Source organism: Sebastes fasciatus, chromosome 6 (assembly GCF_043250625.1).
Source record: "Sebastes fasciatus isolate fSebFas1 chromosome 6, fSebFas1.pri, whole genome shotgun sequence".
NCBI classification, from domain to species: Eukaryota; Metazoa; Chordata; class Actinopteri; order Perciformes; family Sebastidae; genus Sebastes; species Sebastes fasciatus.
In genome coordinates this window covers 5,235,969-5,257,423 of record NC_133800.1, presented here as the reverse complement: position 1 = coordinate 5,257,423, position 21,455 = coordinate 5,235,969, and the positions used below count along the sequence as shown (strand labels likewise).

The window sequence follows — 21,455 nt, the reverse complement described above, 5'->3', positions numbered from 1 at the left end:
ACAAATCGCATAATGTGTTAAAAAACTAATTTGTGTTAACGCGTTATCGCATTAACTTTGAAAGCCCTAGTACTTATATTAAAGGTTGATGACTTGATTCAAATTTAAAAAAAAGTAAATGCATAACATGATAACTGACGGCAAGATTTAACCCATACACAAATTGTACATTTACATGTAATCAGAAAAATTCTAAGCATCAGTGTCTAAAAAGACATAATATTGTCATTATGTGTGTATTTAGTCTGTGCCAGGAACTGAACTGTTTTGAGAAGTTGCAGCTTCCTTTTCCTCCTCACTTCTACAACCATTGTCTACACCAGAGAAAGTTCCCTTTCAAAACAGTGATCTGCCCACAGGCCTGATACATTCTACTGTACCTTGCTCTTGTGACAAATTTAACAGTGATCACTTTTTAAAAATAATCTCAAAATTAAAATTTAATTTCAGTTGAATTACTGGGACAAATGCGCTCTCTATTTCTTCGAGATGTCTGGTCATGCAAAATCTAATAAACACGCTGCAGTAAAGTTCAGCTCAGCTCAATTCAAGGGCTTCCAATGAACGACGAGTGTAGAGGCATATAGAAAGTCTGTTGATTGTTTGGCTCAGAATGAAATTGGGAAGGAGAAAAAAACATGTTTTGTATAAATTAAGAAATAGAGCTGAATCGATTTATCAATTATTTGTTATCCTCTCGATTGTAAGGATCGGATCCTTTGTCTTATGTGAATTGAATAACTGAGTTTTGGACTGTTGGTCGGACAAAACAAACATTTTGAAGAGGAGACATTGGGCTTGAGGAAAATGTAATTTTTCTGTTTTTTTCTTGACATTTTATAGACCAAACAATTAACGGATTAATCGAGAAATAATCTGCAAATTAACCGATAATGAAAACGATCTTTAGTCTCAGCCCTAGTAGAAAAACACAGTATTCTGTGTGTGCAGTGAATTTGTCTTGAGCTGGGAACCCGGAGGAACTAAAACTGATTTATATCTAATGATTCATCAGCAATTATAGTTATGTTGTCCCTATTTGTTAGAGCTTGTTTTAGTGTCTCCATAGGTTACATCTTTGTATTTTGGTTGCCTCAGCAGCAGGGGGATTTTAAACCTCTTTACCAAATGTGATTGTTGTAGAAGAAGAAAGGAAGAAAGGAAGGAAATTAACAAAAACTTAATGTTTAAAAGCCCCTGGAGTCTTGACTCATGTAGGGCACTCTCACAAGTCATAGTCTGTTTGACTAATCTGAATCATAGGGAAATTGATACTTTTGCTTCGTTTTCTATTCAGTCTGGTTAGGTTTCACTTTATTTAGCATATTCTGAATATTCTCTTAGGCCCAGATGTCAAGCAAACATCGAACTTCTGCAGAAGTCAGTCCTCTCCCACTCATGTTAACCTGTTGTTTACCTGCACAGGCAGCCTGTGTTTTGGTTCGCTTGGAAACGGTCCGAGCCCGGTTGATTTGGTCCACACCAGAATACGATTACTGCGTTCACAACCGTCCAAACTAACCGCACCACGGGTTGAACCAGAGTTCTATTAAAACAGACTAAATGTTGGCTTGTGAAAGCGCCCCTAGAGGCCATGTTGGTGACCTAACTGGACCATGGTGGTGTGACCAAACTGCTTGAGACACATATCTAGAAATAGAGCTTTCAGCCTCTATAGACTCGAAATGGTTGCATTGTCAATAATGAAGTTTACAGGATGAAATGACAGAATTTCCTGTAATTGTTCAAAATACATTTTAACACATTATGTACACAGATGGAATACACTATTGTGCTCCATAAATACAGTTGTGAAAAAAAATGGCATGACTATTAACAAGTTGAGGCCCAACTAGTTGCCATTCTAGAGGCGAGCCAGCGTCATCGCTCTCCTGCCTCTTCAAGCGGCTTCCATCCATCCGTCTTTCCAGCTGTTCTGTGGTGATGAATCTCCTCCCAGAGCCCCAGCCCCACTCCAGCAGAGAGCCCTCTTGTAGAAAGGCCTGTGGAGGATATAATGAATTAGGTGTCTACCCAGGGTTCCCCGACCTCTGACCCATGACATCATCAATCAAGGAGGTCCTACACTTAAGTGAAACGGTGGGCCCCAAGCCTGGAACGCTTAGCCCGGGCCCTGCCGGCAAGCAGGGGCCACTGATTTTCACTTGTTTTTATTTGTTTTCATAATCCCTTAGTGTTCGTCCTTGCTGATGTGTTTGGAAGGAATACACGACTCTGTCTATAATTTGTTTAAAGCTGGAAGAAGAGAAATATTGAGCGTTAAGTGAGAAGAAGGCTTGAAGATGGATGAAAAAAAATGGCAGACATGGCCCCCTCGCACATATGGAAAACATTTCTTTCCCTCCTCGCTTCTGCAGGGCGCAGTGCTTTTGCTGAAGGCCTGATGGTATTTTAGAGCAAAGGCACGAGTCAGGACATAGTGTATAAATATATATATGCTGTGTATTCATAGGTCTTCTGTCGTTCCACAGGCCAGTGTGAAGTCTTTTAAACGTGGAAAAGTTTAAATTGTTGTTTGGATAACACTCATTGTGGATATGTGGATATGAAGGGGTGTGTTCTAGGTAGGACCGTCTGCGTTTATGTACACAGAAGAATTGTGGGATTTCGGGAAAACGGGACGGAGGTTAGATCTCACCAGTCCCTCCCTCCTTCTCTTTATCCTCTCCTCCGTCTCCCCTTCTCTCTCTCCTTCTGTCCTTCCTTTCTTCCCCACGGCGATGCAAAGATATATGAAGCCCCCAGTTTTTATCAGTTCACCTTTATGTTCTCGTTCACACAAGTGATTTACAATCTGTGACTCCCCACAGTGGGAAGACACCGATTCATGATTATTTTTATAATTTTTACACTGCTTATTTTTCCTCTTTGTATAAGCATATAACTACTGTACATTTTGTGCTTGGTGCACGTTGCTCTGTACGTATTTACCAGAGGTAGTATGGTTAAAGGTTTTGCGTCTGATGCCTGTTTGTGCACCTGGTTTCATTTCATTTCATGTGATGTGATGTGAAAGATTTACTCTGATGGTTTCACCAGTCATAAACATTGCGGCTGCATCTGTAACGTCCTGGGGTGAAATGGGGATGAAGCAAGACTACAGTATAGTGTGTTTTTTGTGCATGAGTTTGTTTTAGTATGTGAGCATGCATAAGGGTGTGTAGAGTTAAAACAAATTGTTGATTAATCGATTAGACGATCAACAGAAAGTGAATGCATATTTATTAATCGTTTAAGTAATTTATCAAGCTAAAATGTCAAATGTTTCACAATCATGCTCAGGTTCCAGCTTTTCCAATGCTTTTCTCTGTTGTCTATGATTGTAATTTGATTTCGGGGACACAAGAAGCAATCTGGGAAATTGTTATAATTAAAAAATAATTAAAAAAAAAGTTTAATTAAAATAAAAAAATAAAATTATAGATAAAAAATAATTTCTATATTTATTGATAATTAGAATAATTGCTAGTTGTGCTGGGCCTCCGCAACATGTATTTTATTTCTTTTGTTTTTTTTGTTTTTTTGTTGATATAAACAATCAAAATAATCCCTGTGTTCAAATTCTAATATAATAAAATAATAATAAAACAATCCATTAAAAATGAAAAAAAGCTCTGTAAATGTAAGAATATAGCAAATTTAAGCATTATATTGTAAAAGTTACTATATCATTATATGGTTATGTTTAACAAAAAAAAGTAAAACATAGTCAAAAATATAGATGAAAAACTATAGGTACAGATAAAATTTACCAAAACATTGCACATATACATTATTATTATTATTATTATTATATATTATTATTATTTATATAAAATATTAAAAAAACAACTAAATATCAATCAAAAACTACACTTAACGGTGGCTAATACATTTGGGTTTTAAATGAGTTCAATAAGTCAAGTTTTGAGATGAACAGTAGGTTCTGCAGTCCGTTGCTTCACTACTTGTCTGAGTGCCGGCAGCGAGGCCTGAGGCTCAGTAATATAGATGAGGAGCAAAGTGAGGAGTGGTGTAATGGAGTGTTGGAAAGAGAGAGCAGCAGGCTGACGAATGGAGCCCACAGCGTCTTTCCGAGTGTCAGCGGGAGCTTCCAGAATGATAACCTCTGCTCCGCTCAGCTTCCAGCACCACGCGGCGGTTTCTGTGGGTTTTTTTTACTACACAGCTCTCATCTCACATCTTACCTCACTACTCTTTGTGTTCTCTCTTCCCATCTCGCTGTCCCTCCTCCTTTTCTCTTATCATCCTCCCTCACTTCCAGCCAGACTCGGGTCCCGGACCTCTCCTGCTGGCCGGATACGAGGACGGTTCCCTGTTGCTGTGGGACGTAACCCAGAGGTCCGAGCTGAGCCGAGCCAAAGCCCACCCAGAGCCCGTCATGTGTTTGACCTTTGACACCAAGCGTCTGAGGGGCATATCTGGCTCCTCTGAGAAGGAACTCTCCTCCTGGATGCTGGACAGACAGAACAACCTGCAGGTCAGCAGAGAACAGGCTTAGAGAGGATATTGTGTTGTCTAGTCCAGTGGTTCCCAAACCCCCACAGCCCTGTCAGATGAACTAATGTACCCGTTCATCCATTCATCCACACACCCATCATGATTTCACCTCGTATTTAAAACTATTAATTATGACAGCTACCAATACACAGTAAAATGTGGACAAGCATTCTTAGGGAAGGCCAGTATTCAGTAGATATTGTTACAATACATTTTGCATACAATTGAAATATCAATGTTTAGGTCGGCTTTTTCAATTTTGTATTCGTACTACTACCGTGGAGTGGCCAAAGCTCGACATTAAACCATTTCTGCATTACTTTTAGCTAACTATTTCGATCATTTATCCATTTTTTAAGCAAACTTTTTAACTGTTTATCCATCACTTTTAGCTAACTACTTCAGCCATTACTTTTAGTTTGGTATTGTAACCATTTAAACATTACTTTTAACTAACTATTTGAACCATTTATGCATTACTTTTAGATAACTATTGTAACCATTCATCCATTACATTTAGCTAACTGTTTAGACTTCTCTGCTTGCTTGCTAATTCTTGCCGTTCGCAACATGACTTCAGGTTTTACAGCTGACTAAATGTGTCGATATATTTTTTTTAATCAAATCATAATACCTATTTGAATTAGTTGTTGTTGATGTGGTTATTCTGCAATCTTTCCAAGTACACCTTGACAACTGCAGAAGCACCTTCTGGGGTACAAGTGACCCTGGTTGGGTAACCACTGTAATGTCCCCCTACCTGCTAACTAATTGTTGCACAAAGGAGTCAGCTAAATGCCATGAAATATTATAAAAAAGGTAATGGTGGAGATGGGAGGAGAGGAGAGTTGTCTTTCTTTAGGCTCTCTTGGAAAACATCAGGGGCCAAAGAGGAAGAGGCTCAGTAGGGCTCCGGGGGCCATAAATCAGCTGCTGGTTACACAGCGTTGGCAGGGCCAGGGGCCAAGGGCGGGGCTGAGGCTGTCACTCCAGACTCAAACCACCCACACATACACACTGACACATAGTCACACTTTAGGCCTGGATAATATATATAGTTTTGGATAAAAAAAAACGCATCCCAAAATTAGGAAAATTGATGTCGTTAACAAAAACAACTACAACATTCCTCTTGATCGGAATGCTATTAAGATGCACACTTAGCTTGAAATCACCGATTCTCACACACATACAGTAAATAAACCAAAGCCCATGGCAGAGCATCTTCTGCCACACCAAAAGAGACACATCGGCTTTGTACCATAATTCATTTTACATAACAGCCAGCGCTTCAGAGACTTAACGCCTCATTTGAAGCTGTATTTTCTCTTGATTTCATGAGCAAAAGGGAATGCTCCCATTTTGCAGCCAACCCCCATGAATCAGAGCAGAAGGGAACATGAGGCTGACATAGTACACTCCTGCACAGTCAAGGGGTATTATTCTTTCCAAGGCTTTTTACAAATGAATGCTTGAATTAGAAATATTTGCAAAGCCCCAATTTTTTCATCCCGAAAATGTGTCTAGAAAAACATTTGATTCAATATACCAAAAACAGGAGGAGAGTGGTTATTTGGTTTATTTTGCTCAAGCAACAAAATATTGATTCAGCATGTAATCCAGGATGAGGACGACAGGAAAAAAGCACAAGGAGAGGGAAAAGATCCAACGGGGGCTTTTAAATTATCCTGAAGTGCAGCTCAGTGTGACGTCCAGACAGCTATCCTCAGTTCTTCCCACAAAAGTATTTTTGTGTGGCAGCAGTAAGGGGGAGCGGGAGGACCTGCCGGGTGGCGGACCCGGGCCCCGGGTCCTGACGGACGACCCGTGAGAGGTAATAAAAATATCAAAACCTCGGAGGCCCCTTAACCAAACAAAAAACACATCTGCAGTAAAGGGAACAGTAGTTCACAGTGGGAGGCTGCAATAAAGGCTGAGGAGGCTATAAGTGCCACAGCATCCCACTTCCCCGCAAATTACCCTTGCGATACCATTGAATATAGAGGAACTGGCTGGCAAGGAAGATAGATGCTTTTTGTGAAATGGAGGGGGAAACTGGATGTGACACAACACAGTGCAGTTATGATTTAGTGAGGCTGAAGGGCTGTGAAGTGAGCTTATCAAGCCCAGATAAAGACAGATAGCCTCAGGAATGGAGGTTAATGTATTACACATGGCTCCCAGAGGCCTTTATCTTCTGTTTGACCTGGCTATAGCCTGATATATTTACATAGTAATCATCACAGTAAAGCATCATCTTCAGCATTTTTGTTTTTTTCTCCTTTCCTTCCAGCGTACATTTTTGGGAATGTGTCAGGGTGAGATTATGAGGGCGTGGGTGTTGGGGTTTACAAGCTGTTAAGCCAGATGGACATATATTTAGGCGGCCACTCAAATGTACTGACAAGTGCGGTGACGTGTTCCTCCAGTAGGAAGAAGAGGACAGAGGTCGCGGACAGGAGAAGGAGAAAGCAGGTATAGACAGAGGAAGATTAGCAGTGTAAATCAAGCGTGGCTGACAGCAAGCTATTTCTGAGACTGATGACAGTTCTCTGCAGGTGGAACTCCTGCCGCTCATCTTCACTACCCACATCCCCCCAGAAATCACTTACATAGTGTCTTCTGTGAATTCGTGCAGCTGTCAGCCAATCCTGCTATGACACCTGAATTATTCATAGGTCATATCAGGCCCAACCTCTATTGGACTGATGTATGTATGTGCTGCTGTCATAGAAATTATGGCTCTCTTTTTTGAGAACCCCCCCCCCTCCTCCTCCTCTTCTGTCTTTTCTGAATGGGACCGCTCGCCTGTTTGACACATCCATCTCCCGTCAGCCAGCGCCAAGCTCCGACAGGCAAGGTGACAAAAGGCTGTAATCTCCCCCGCTGCCAAGTGTGATTCAGGGACAGGGTGTGTCAGAAATACCTGCGAAAAAAAAAAGCCTCCCAGCCGCTAGGTTCGAGTGAGTGAGCGATGATGGGACGTTTCAGTAGATGAGCGTGAACGCCAAGATCCGTGCCAAGACCGCGGAGGAGAAGGCCGGGGGAGAGAAGTGGAGCAAGGCTTGAGTGAGATCTGCCAAGTGGACGCTCCTTTTGAACGTCTCCTCTGTCGGTGAGATGCTACAAAAGAGGATCCCGAAGTGTGAGTTTGTGTTGGATCTGTCGTAGGCCCACAAAAACTCTAGTGGGCCCAGCTGCTGAGCAGAGCTGGTAGCCTTCTGACAGCTGAGAAAGCTGGCGTTGAGACAGAGTGTGTGTGTGTGTGTGTGTGTGTGTGTGTGTGTGTGTGTGTGTGTGCATGCTGTAACACAGGCCAGGAAGGAGTGTTCAAACAAAAAAAATGATGAAGCCCAAAGACGGATTGTGTCTCTGATGAGATAGTAAGGAAGCAAGGGGAAGAAAAATGGGGTGTCAAATAAAATGAGCCAAGACTCCCCGGTTAGAGCCAATGGATTTCATTACAGATTTAGGCCTGGTTAATGGCAGCGCTTAAGTCAGCAGCGTTTTCTTGGTGTTCGTTCAGCAGTGGTGTGGCCCGAAAGCAAGAACAACAATGCTGCTGCCGGAGAACATGGAATTACAATGACAGCACACTATTTTCTTTTTAAGAACAAAGAAGAGTTAAAGCAGCAGTAGGCCGATTAGAGCAAAAAAAGTTTGTATAAAACGGTCAATATATCCTGACAGTAGTGCATGAGACGGGTAATCTGAAAAAAAAAATCATGTGCCTCTGTGTCCTCCGGTGCTCCTAATGGTATCTGCAAGATTTCACAGACAAGAGGGAAACAACCAATCAGAGCCGAGCTGGAGCCTTGTCGTCTCTGAGCAGCTGTCAATCACTCGTGAACTCCGATCAAATGGTCAAACTAGGTCAAATATGAATCGATTCTGTTTCTAAGTTTGATCGGAGTTTGCGAGTGATTGACAGCTGCCTCCGTTGATTGAACAGCCAATAGGAACGCTCTCTCTCTGAAATGACCTGTGATTGGCCAAATTCTGCCATCAAGGGCTACATTTTCTAAAGCCTGAAAACAGAGCCACGAGTAGAAGTCTAGTTTTCTCTCAGAACACTTAAATTATAATATGCTGAAAGGTTATTATGGATTTTTTGCCCAATGATGCTAAATACATTCTGCCTCTTGCAGCTTTAATCTGCTGATTGTTTCTCATTTAATTGATTAGTCATTTATTCTATAAAATCAGTGTATTTTCTAAGAGCCCGAGGTGAACACTTTAAATAGCTTTTTTTTTGTCTCACCAACAGTCCAGAATAGGAAATACGATCCTTTGCTTTCTTGCCGAGAGTTTGTTGTTGTCGTTAACACTCTCATGTCTGAACGGTAAATATGAAGCAGCCAGTTAGCTTAGTTTAGCACAAAGACTGGGGAAACAGGGAAACCGGTAGCCTGGCTGTGTCCAAAATATCAAACTATTCCTTTAGAAAATGACTTGAAGGTCCAGTGTGTAAGATTTAGGGGGAGCTATTGGCAGAAATAGAATATAATATTAATAAGTATGTTTTGCTGCACCTTTAAATGATTAATTGGTTATTAAAATGGTTGTTTTCTATCAATCAGCTAATTAATCGTTCCTTTTTTCTACTCTGTCATTATGCTATATCTAAAAAAACAACTGTATTTTCTGTGCTGCAGTGTTAATCAAAACATGGGTAGATGCTATATATGACCAAAACTAATATTACTGTCAGGCAGCAACTAAAATGTATTAGGGCTGCACCTATCAATAATTTTAGTATTCTACCGATTATTCCATCGATAAATCAAGTCGCATAAATAAATATTTTTCTTCATTAAGGAGCAATAGTAAATATACAAAAGAGAAAATAAGACTGGTCTCTTAAAGGGGAACGACGGCCATTTTCAAAAAATATACATGTTATTCATATGGTCTAAGACAATATATGAAAATATATTAGTGAACATGAACAACTCTCTCCCAAATCCAAAAACTAGAGTCCAAAAACTCAAACTTGTGATGTCATAGGGTATAAAGTGTGGAGCTGCTCCACAGACAATGAATTGGGAGAGATGTTCTAGATGATTAAACAAAGTCTTGATGCAAAGAATTTGCTATATAAATATCAGAAATAGTAAATTACAATTTTCAAAAAAATTGCCTTCAAATTAATTTATTTTTTGTCCAGCTGACAGTCCGAAATATATTCCATTTACAATTCTATCAAGCAGAATGATGCAGCATAATGAGCATGTTTGTAATTTTTATTTGATAAATAACGTTCAAAATTGTTGGCGATTAATTTTCTGTCAATCAACTCATCGTTTCAGCGCTATTATTGCCTCATGAAATCACAGAGTAAACACTGATCACTGGCAGCTTGTAGCTGCACATGAGCACCATTCATTTTATATTATAGCCAAGGACGACCTTTTCTTCCTCACTTTTCTTTTTACTTTCTCAGACTGTAGAAAAAGTCCAAACAGTTTGCCAGCCAGCCCTGCTGAATGACCATTACTACATCATTAACCATTTACCACTTACAACTGACCCTTTAATGAAACAAATGCCTTTTCCTGACACAAACTATGGGAAGCAAAACAAACAAAAACAGACACTTAAACCCATCATTATCAGGCCTCTAATGCAAACCAGATGGAGAGAGGTAGGGGCATACCAACTCCTTGAGGTAATAACAAAGCTCCAAACAATCTTTCACCCCCCCGGGTTGCTTTGTGTCAGTGTATCTGGCTTGTTTGGTCTAACCGGCCACACTCTCTTTCACACTAGTGGTGCCAGCGACGATGGTTTGCTAAACAAAACAAAAAATCCCATCACTGCCTGTTCTGAACTTAGCTTTCTCACTCTGTTTTGATCAATGGCATTCCTCCCTGCTCTCTCTCTCTCTCTCTCTCTCTCTCTCCCTTGCATTCCACTTTATCCACTTGGGCTATGAGTACCTGGCTTATATCTTCCACATGCAGCTTGTGGATGGTTCCTGCCCGGAACAGGAGCATGCAGATAAATTCTCCACCGTCTCCTCCCATCCAAGGCCATTAGTCTCCTTAGACACAGCTTATGAAGTCAATTATACGCTGTCCAGTTTGATTTCAGCTCCCATATCCAGATGTTTGTGTCCCATCCGCTGGTCCGGCAGAGATCCCTAGCCCGCAGGAAGAGCACGTTCGCTCCCCAGGAATGCCCATCACAGCAGGCCCTTCAGATAGCGATCTTAGCCGCCATTTATTATAATATGTCAGATTGTTGCCCCTTTTAGAGAGATTGATACAGTCCTTGGACACCGTAGATCACAGGGAGAGGGAGCTGTGGCTAATCTTTAGCAGGCAGACGCTACAACAATGTATTTATCGGGTCTCTTCTCCCGCTGACCAGACCTTTCAGTGTGAATGTAATTCATCAGAGGCGCTTAAAGCAACAAGGCCTCGGCAAACAAGCATTTCAGCAAGAGGGTCTCTCTCTCTCTCTCTTTCTCTCTCTCTTTCTCGCAAACTGTGACAAAGGTAACTCGAGCCCCGCTTCCAGAATAGGCCTCCCTAACTCCAAACCAAATAGCGGGACGCGGAAAGATCTGCTCGCGGCCCTCGTGCCGTAATGCTTTATGGCCGATGATTGAGTCCCAGGAGTCTCCAGCCAGGTTCAACAGACATCTAGCCTCACACTTGGACCTCCGTCATCAGATCAGCTGATAGTCTCTCCCTGTCGGTGTTTGTGTTGGCCTCAGTTTCCTAGACGGCAGTGATTAATCGACTCACTGACCTAATTAGTTTGTGTGATTATTTTTGTTTCCTTATTTGCATGAACATTAGGGCTGGGACGATACACCACCTCCTGATTCGGAACTATCACGATACTTGGGTGGTGATTCGATATGTATTACGATTTTTAAGTATTGCGATTTGACAAGTATTGCGATTTGATATTATGATTTATTGCGATTTTTGTTAACTTTTTTAACACTAGACGATGGGAAACAAATTGAATCGGGGACTTTTACTTAAAATATCTGAATTATTACATTAAAATGTTTGATTTTCAGCGTGTATGTAGTGTAATTTGAAAACCGGACATAGTCACACGTGTATACTTCCGCTAACTTCGCCAAGTCCGTCTCCAGCTCCGTTCTCTTTATACATCCATGGTCAGCTCCATTTGGGCCGTTTTAATGCATTTAACATAAATGTCAGTATATGGGTGCTCTACAGTTGTAGCGTCGGCCCATTTGACCACAGAGATGAGAGTGACGGCCGACTTGACCGCATGTTACTACAATACGATAACATTTCCGTCCTTGACAGAATTAGCACGCAGCTTTAGCCGTGATCTCTAGCTCTGCTGTTCCTGTCAATGTGTGAAACCCAAAGTGTTTCCATTCTTTACTGGATGTGTAGTGTTTACCACTTTGGATTTAAAATGTGAGGGTGCCGATCGTATCCATGCAGACCCTCCGGCGTTTTCTACTTTCTCATTTCGGCTCGCTGCAGTTTGTTTTGTTTTTTGACGGATACGGAACGGATATGACGTCCCGTTACTCAGACTACAACAATAAAAGCGGTAACTTCCTTCTTCCTCCGCATACACTCAAATGAAGCAAATATATAAATTCTGGCATTCTAAATCGTGAAAAAAAAATAAAAAATAATCAGGTTACATAGGTGAATCCATTTTTCCCCCCCACCCCTAATGAAGAAAAGGATCATTTGGTTTTAGGTTTCTCTGACAATTACTACTGATACGTAGTTCTAACCTGCTAAGATCCTTTTCCTCTTTGTTGTTTTACAGCTCAAGGACGATGTGACGCTGGTCAACCCCGGGGTCTCTCAGCTGTGTATCCGGGGAGACGGCAAGCTTCTGGCATCAGCGGGCTGGGACCATCGGGTGCGGGTATTCGGGTGGAAGAATCTGCGGCCACTGGCGGTGCTTCAGTACCACACTGACATGGCGCTAAGCGTGGCCTTCTCTGACCACCAAGACCCCAGACAAAGACTGCTGGCTGCTGGATCCAAGGATCAGCGGATCAGCCTGTGGTCAATATACAACGAGGGAGCGGACACTGGCTGAGCCTCTGAGCTCTGGGAGGATATATGAACTTTTAATGGGATCAGTAGCCAATAATTCAGTAATAGTCCAGTGCAATGGGTTGCTAACTGGACAAATGGACTGTGTAAATTATATTTAGCTACTTGTCTCTTGATATTGAGATCCTGCTTTGACGTCGCCCTCTAGCACCAAGCGTTGTTGACAGATTGTTGTAATGCCCATGAATAACAATTCATTGTTTTGTCATGAATCATGTCGTTACACAGGGCCGGTTTCCACCTTCTGGCCACCTGTCTCACCTCTTATGGTACATGTCCACAGGGGCCTCAATTCCCACCATTGGACGCTTTATGGGCTGCCACTAGACACGAGGCATGAGGCACCCGATTGAACGAACACTTTTCCTCGTGCTGCTCCCAGCTTTCTAACAGGAACCTACATAGCTGCTTGTTTGGAAACTTTCTTCTCTTATTTCATGAAAATAATTCACCGAAATGTGTTTTATGCGAGAAATAAGACATGCAGTCGCTAAATGTGTCTTTATTTTGGATCGACAGCGCTTAGTTTAAAAGTTTATAGGGAGTTTCCAGAGGCGGCGAGTCGCGTCGGACGCCCCTGATTTGCTTAAAGTAGGCTAGACATCAACTTTATGCAAATCATTGTCTCTAATCACGCTACCAGAATGCATTGCACGGCTGCTTACATAGACAATGAATGGGAAGCGTGGAAAGGACGGAGGCTGTGGACATGTACCATTAAGAGCATGAAAGATACAGTAGTAAAACAAAGGAAATACACCTACACTGCCTCGGCTCAGTTGATTACATTTCTAAAAATAGTAGCATCTGCATAGAACCTGAGTTCAACTTATAGTAACATCTGGATCTAGCGACATGCTTAATAGTGACGTAATGAGGTAATGAAAAAAGTGTTGTTACTGATAAGGATGTCACAAGAACTTCGTTACCAAGTCGGTGCCAAAATTTTAAAAAAGTGACGGTTCTCTTTTTTCTACAGTACCGAAGGTACCGTACGATGCCTGTAATGTAGTGATGTGACAGTGAGGAAGATTTTCCCACCGGTTAATAAACTTGTGACAACACCGATTGCACCGGACATTTTACAAGAAAGATTACGGTCAACATGTGCAGAGCGCTGACTCTGATCTTTACCGTCGGGTGGCGGTGTGTCTAGCCTCTCCGCTTCGGGGGTCTATCTGGCGCCGCTGTTCCGTGCACACCGGCTGTGACGGCTCCATCCACCTCGCAGCGATTACCTCATTAACGTTATGGTTCCCTTATAGCATTGGGATTAAACGTGACATATCGCCAAATAGGTGCGTTTGCTTTTCACTTCAACAACAAATCCTCCGCTCCTGCTCCTACTCCTGCTACTCTGAGTTGACGGACCAGATGCATTCACGGTCAGTATGTAGTGTCCGTTGTCTGACTATCGATTGATAACCTGCCGCTGATACGACAAAATGAACAAAATGGGTCAATTATTTGTATTTATTACTTAAACTTTTTATTACTCTGTTTTTTGTAATGTCCACATGTTTTTAATAAAAGAGTGCATGTTGAATTACATGGGATTTATTGTTTTGTTTTGTTTTTACCGTGGTATCGAATTTGGTATCGAATCGTTGAAATTCACTGGTATTGGTATCGACTACTAGATTTCTGGTACCGTGACATCCCTAGTTACTGACCAAGCAGCAACCTCCGGTGCTGAAAAATGAATCCAATATGTAAGTGCCAAAAACGTGCAGTTCCTCAAATGGCAACTTGAGGCTGGCTCCAAAAGCGACTCAATCCCCATAGACCCCCATGTTAAAAGGCCCAATTTTACAGCAGGAATAAACATGTTTACAGCCTGGTACAAAACACGGTTTTGGTCTCTTTAGCTAATTTCCCCGTTCATGACAACTATACGGAGGGTGAATACTTATATAACTCACCCGTTTATATTATATTAAAGCTTAAAGTTAGGCATAATTAAGGGTGTGGCCACAGGTGGGTGCCACACCAGGTCGCTTAGCTGCTAGCTGTGTCCTCTTCCGCGTCGTTCAGGTCGGCCTCAGCTCCACCAACGTTTTCTCCGGGTTCTCCGGTTTCCTCCCACAGTCCAAAAACATGCAGGTTAATTGTTGACTCTAAATGCCCCGTAGGTGTGAATGTGAGTTTGAATGTTTGTCTGTCTCTATTTGTCAGCCCTGTGATAGTCGGGAGACCTGTCCATGGTGTAACCCCGCCTTCACCCAATGTCAGCTGGGATCGGCTCCAACCCCCCCCGCGACCCTGAACAGGATAAGCGGTTACAGATAATGTCTATTCATGTATTTTCTTTTATACACAGCGTATGTCCAGCATAGTTTAAATTGTCTTTAATAAGATTTCCTTAAAATGTAAGGCCAGTTAAATTATCTGATATATTTCAAATAGTTAATCAGGCACTTGCTGACTTTTTCAGCCCACTGTTTGCTGAAGCCTTTTGTGATGCTCTGTGCAGCTATGTGATTGTGTTGACTTATCTGATGGGAGATTTGCTCCAGTGGAGCTGAAATTGCGGTATACGACGCACCTGAGCAGCTATGTAATCTGGTGTTGTTATTCTAGCAGGTTTTAGCTTAACACAGCTTTATACATAGCTGTATAAAGCTATGTATACTTAGCTTAATACATCTCAGGTCAGGCCCCTCCAGCCTGACCTGAGATGTATTTGTCAAACAAGGTTAATCACAGCAGGGGCATGAAGAACAGAGGCCTGTTGGTTTAAGAGAGGTGCTGATCTCCAGATGCTCTTCTTGGTCAGCATTATCTGTTCATGAGCTGATTTTCTTTTCTTAGCAAGTATTACCTCTTTGTTAATCAAAAAGATCAGAAAGAAAATGAAGAAATCTACATCAATGTAACCATCAGGCTGATTGCGTTAGCTTTGATGGCTCCCAAAACAAAGATATGTTTTAACGTCCTCTGTAAGAGGAATCGGCAGCATTTGCATTTTAAATTAAGACAATTGTTGACTTCTACATCAACTTCACTCGTAATGCCAAATGCAGATGTCTTTTTAAGAAACAGACATTTGTCATGAACAAGGCCAAGGGTCCTGTTGTGAAAGTCTCAGAGAAAATAGAGAGGTGTTGTTTTTCTGTCCACTGTCTCTAATAATATCTCTGTGAGTCAATGAGCAGCATGGGAGCTCATGTGTTACAACACTGTGCCGAGGGGCCGGGGGCTTCAAACGCTCGACGTTCTGCTTCATAAAGGCTTTGTCTCCTGGGATGACCCCGAGTTGAGAAGCTCATCGTGCTGTACAGGAAAGGCCTGAGAAATCAAAGGGCCAGACCAGCATAATCATTAGTGAACAGAGGAAAGACAAGGTCATTTGCTAGACAAGCTGCCTCGCCGTGACGCTACTGTCATTGAAAAAAGTGCAGTTTTGGTTGCTTCTCTTGTTTGTATTCAAACTCATTTTTTGGATGAGTTGTGTTTGCACTTGGAACTTGTTTAAAACCCTTTGCCTAAACTTTAAAAAAAAAAAAAACGGCTGTCGCGTTAAGGCAAATTTGTTGACACTGACAGCTGTTGTTGCCTGTTGGGCTTGAGTTTGCCATGTTATGATTTTAGCATATTTTGTATGCTAAGTGCAGTACCTGTGAGGGTTTCTGGACAATATTTGTCATTGTTTTGTGTTGTTCATTGATTTCCAATAATAAATATAGACATATATTTGCATAAAGCAGCATATTTGCTCACTCCCATGTTGATAAGAGTATTAAATACTTAACATATCTCAATTTAAGGTACAGAACAGATAAAAAATGTGCGATTAATCATGATTTACTATGGACGATCATGCGATTAATTGCAGCTAAATAAAGCCCTAAAAAACCCACATGGAATGAGATCTTTTTTTTTTTTGCTTACTTCTTTTTCCAAGTGTGTGGTTTTAATGACATGTTTTCCTTGTTCCCCGCAGAGCTCCATCTATACCTTTTGTGTCTGACCCCACTGGTGACATCTTGCATTCATAACAGCTTCCTAACTCTCCTGTTGGCTTTGAACAAACACTAGAGGTGGCGTGGGCCAGCTTCCGTCCATTCTCTGATAAATCAAATGCCGGGTCCATTGGTGCAGATGTCTGTTGAATGGAGCAGACGGCAGCCCACCAGCCTCTTTAGAAGCGCCTGGTGGGGTGGCGGTGGACCTCGTAAATCACTTCATAATGGATCATTTAGGAAGTCAATAAATGGACAGGGAGACCGTCTGCACAATAGGCCCTGTGCTTCACTTATCACCTAACGTGTGTCTTCCTCGGCCTTCAAGGTCAGAGGTCAGCCCGGCTTTGGGATGGGACATAATCCGTTGGGTTGTGTGTGTGGGTGTGTGTGTGTGCGTGTGTGGTTGATGCTGTAGTCATGGACATGTGAGACGTCACACTGAGCCTGATTATTTAGAAAACATAAATGGTGAAAAAGAATGATTCTGTATAAGCCAAAACCAATGTTCCGCCTCACGGTTAAGTTGGTTTTATTTATTTTTTCAAATGTGACTTAATACAGAACGTATCGAGGCTCTTGCCCAGTGGTGGTGATGTTGACGTTCTGCATAAAATGTCCGTCAGCAACCTCATGCACACCATAAACCGTAGTGCCTTTTGTATTAGTTGAGAGGCCATAGGGGGGGCAACGTGAAACACGTGTTCTGTTGTTTAGGCGGAGGACTCTGATTGGTTTACCTGGCTTGTTTTTAATAACTGTCCCCAGATACGGCAGGCCGGCAGGCAGGGAGGCGAGGCTCAGCAGAAATGTACACAGAGGTGAAGCGAACGAATCCAGATAGGCCTGTCACAACAGATGTTCCAGATGCAGCCGAGTGTCAAATGATGCCTCGGGTCGCATTATCATCCATCCTCTGCCTCTTCATACTTCACCTTGGCACCGTTTCTCCTGGAGCCTGACACATCTGGGCACATGAATGGAACTGGGCCTGTAAGCAGGTTTGCTCTTTTCCTCTGTGAGAAATGAAGGACACATTGAAATATTGTGCTTGAAAATGGCCTAGGCCTGTTGAAAGCATGCCGGAGCCTATTAAGGTGCATGTGTAGAAATGTAATGTGGAAAACATTTGCCAATACAGGCACCATACTGACAGCATTAGTTGGTATTGAGGTGCAATTCATTATATTCCCTCCAGTAGGCGCACTTTCTCTGATTGCCACTTTGTAAAAAAATCTGTTCACTTATTTAGTGTGCAAGATCTGTAATCTAAGTTTATTAAACTATATCTTTTTAAGAAAAATCTTAATTCAGATCACTTCATTAATGTGCTAATGACAAAAAAATCCCCATGGTTCCTTATTTGTACAGGCTCTTTCTTTCAGGTCCCTTCAGACTGTAGGGCAGGGTTACAAAATGAGGTCCTCAGGCTTCAATGTCAAGTCTCCCAGACTGATGCATGCTACGCCAGGGACACCATTTATTAACAGTGGAACATATGTAGAACATTTTCATTGCTGGATAGGGTTTGCTACAAAATTGGACAACTGTTAATAGCGCAGGTGGTGAGAGAAAACGAGAAGGCCGATATATTTATTACAGTGGTGAGATGTATCATGTATATTTACTAAAGTAATGTACGCAACTACAAATCTGAGATACTTGTACTCCTATTTACATTTAATGCTATACTTTACACCTCAATTCAGAGCCAAATGTGTAGTTGGTTTACAGATTAAGATTTTACGTACAAACCGAGCTAATCAAATATAATGCATTGTTATGGATTAAACTACCTAACAGTAAACTATATAAAGTAGTTAAAATTAGGTCCACCGTGACAAACTATAACAGTGAAAAGCTGCGTAATGACTCTGTGATAATAATCCAATAATATAATATATGATAGAGCACTGGCAGTGGTCATTTTTCTGAATTATGAATAGGCCTCCTACATTAAGTTTATTTTGCTAATGATAAATTCATTTAAGCCCTGTTTTCATTGCAGAGCTATTACTTTTATTGCATTATTGCTATTTTTACTCAAGTAGGCTAAATGATCTGAAGGCTTCCTCCACAACTGCTCAATTGTTTTCTCACTGCACTAATTAACTACTGCAGCCCTTACAGTGGATCCTTGTAGTTGTAGTGGATCCTCAGCAGTCATTGGACACTGGAAGCCACAGAAGTGGATGTATAGAGCAGAGGTTCTCAAACTTTTTTGGGGCCAGGGACCCCTTACAGTGTAGAAATTTCTTCCAAGGAACACCTCACAAGTGTAACAATTAATCGACAATCTTAACTAACCATATGCTTACTACCATTTGTACTCCTTTGCCATTGGAACTATGTGTATTGTAAAACGTTTTAACATAAATACGTCAGACCTGTCTTTAAACACATTTCAATTTGAGTCATGTTAATACCACTGTCTCCAAACATTTAAAATTACCAGTTTAATGCTGACTTTCAGTAAATGCTTCAACTTTAACACAATGAACGTATTGTTCCTTATTTAAATCACTGGCAGAAAGCTCTGAACAAATCATAACAGAAGTTATCATAACAAAACACATAATAGTAATTAAGCATATTACTTCAGAAAATTCTGATTGGAATAATTGCTTTAGAGTGAGTGAAGTGACTGATTCATAATGTAATCACAATCATATCAGAGTTTCTTTTAGCCCAAAGCTGACATGTACTTTTTAATGATACAGCACAATTTTATAATTTATAGCAAATTATTTCGCGGACCCCCTGACAGAATGCCGTGGACCCTTGGGGGTCCCCAGGCCCTACTTTGAGAACCACCGGTATAGAGCGTATAAGCATTACACTTACCTTTTTAGCAGGATACTTTTTAACCTAAATGGAAATTATGGGGCCCATTATAATTTGTATATAAAGAAATCGGGAGAAACTTTATTAAATTACTTTTATTCTGAAAATACAACTGGTTGTAGGTTAGTTTGACACGAGGTCACAGTTCTCCTGATTTAGACTAAATACTCCGTGCATTAGCAGTCTCATTGATGTTTTCTCTGTGTTGTGAAACCTATAATTAGTCCACGTATCGCCTTTTGACCCTTCTTCCAGCTTGTTACCCTTTCTTTCCCATCCTCCCCTACGAGCCCCGGCGGTGCGGCGGTAACCCCAGTGTCTTCTCGCGGTGCTTCTGGGCTTCCGAGCCGGCTGCTCCTCAAACACCTGCAGGCTGCAGGCCGGCGACGGTCCACAGCGGGCGGCTTCCTGACCAGACTACACACGACATATGACATGTAGTGGGGTCGTTTGTGTGGGTGAGTTAGCCTGCAACATTTTGAAAGCAGTTATATTTTTATTATTCGTTATATGGTGTAATTATAACTCGACGTGATAAAAACTAGCTATTTTAATAGCTAATAATAACCTGTTAGAGATAAAATAGTCGATGAAATAGGCTACACAATAAAGAATAAGCCGACTAAAATTAAAAATAGACACACTATATGCCTATGAATCTGTCTGAACTTTAAATTAATTGACGCCAAACGGAGGGTTAATTATCTATAGTGAAACTTGTCAAATAGCAGCTAATATCAGCCAGCCTATATTTGTTCCATTAAACTAATAGCTAGCAGACTAAATTATTAAGACGTCATTGTACATATTGGCTTCTTAATACAGTTCAATGTAAAGTAAAAGCTTTAGTCACCGACCAAACGAACAAAAGAAACTCTACAACCAATTAGTCTGCGTTTAAATGAGTAGAAACATTATTTAACCTTTGACACCTTTACAAGCCATTAAACAGTCAGAGGTCAGAGGTCAGCCGCCCTCAGGCATCCTCCCTCTCTCTCTGCTCAATGGCAGCGGGTTCAAGGAGGAAAAATACATTATTGAAATGAATCATTAGGGGACGGAGCAGACTTTTTTTTTTTCCTCCCAACGAGATTAACCTTGACAACAAAGCATTCCTCATATAGGACTTCACATAGGAGATGGAAATGGCTGCAAGGATAGGAGACTGTGACATTCTTAAAATATCACCCAACTGTCCCATTAAATATGACCAATGATATCCTTTCAGGGAGAGGGGAAATGTTAATGCTGTCTTTTTTCCACTTTGTATGACACATGACATGGCCTCTTATTTTCTTGCCAGTAAGTTTTTGAAAACACAAATTTCAGAATTTAGATTAAATGCTTTTTTTTTACCAAATTATTTGCACATTATTTTGATAATAATTACTTTTAAATGTCCAATAAGTTGTATAATATTCCAATTACTAAAATTATTATCACCTAAAATTATTTGCACAATATTTTGATAATAAATGGCTTTTAAATGTCCAACAAGTTATATAATATTCCAATTACTAAAATTATTATACATATATGTATAGATATAATTATATATCTATACATATACATATGCATATATATATATATATATATATATATATATATATATATATATATATGTATATATATATATTAAATCTTTCACTGCAGTAATACAGTTCTGAATGACTTCTTGCCACATATTTTGTTCCTTATCAATGAAAAAGAAAATTGCAGTCTGTAATGTGACCGCATTTACTTCAATTGGTTTATCAAAACTAAGAGGGAAGTGTGTGTAGAAGTAGGAAGTATGGTCGATGAGTGCATTCATGTGTGTATATGCTTTTTTTTCATAGAACCAGGTGCAGATTTCAACATTTGAACTATAGTGCAGTCAAATGTTTAGACAGCCTCCAAGTCCTGACTTCCAACGAACTGCAGGAGCAGCGGACACCTCAACCCAATTCAACAGGGCAAATCCGGCCGGAGAGACCAGAACAATGCTATCAGTGAGGTAAGCTTTTTTTTAACCCTCCCCCTTCAGCAGTGCAACATCACACAGCGCTTTGAA

General features: G+C 41.0%; 1 protein-coding gene and 1 long non-coding RNA gene across 3 annotated transcripts in view; both read left to right on the top strand.

The window, feature by feature from the left end:
- gnb1l (guanine nucleotide binding protein (G protein), beta polypeptide 1-like) overlaps positions 1-14,145 on the top strand; it is a 35,408-nt gene extending 21,263 nt beyond the window's left edge. For both annotated transcript variants that reach the window (XM_074637264.1, XM_074637265.1), the window contains 2 exons: positions 4,286-4,501; positions 12,301-14,145. In XM_074637264.1, coding sequence (XP_074493365.1) covers positions 4,286-4,501; positions 12,301-12,579 — 495 coding nt within the window. In that variant the 3' untranslated portion in view covers positions 12,580-14,145. The remainder of the gene's footprint in view (positions 1-4,285; positions 4,502-12,300) is intronic.
- Positions 14,146-19,025: 4,880 nt separating this feature from the next.
- Positions 19,026-21,455, top strand: part of LOC141768854 (uncharacterized) — a 29,173-nt gene continuing 26,743 nt past the window's right edge. The window contains exons 1-2 of the long non-coding RNA XR_012594223.1: positions 19,026-19,860; positions 21,241-21,398. This is a non-coding gene — a long non-coding RNA (uncharacterized LOC141768854). The remainder of the gene's footprint in view (positions 19,861-21,240; positions 21,399-21,455) is intronic.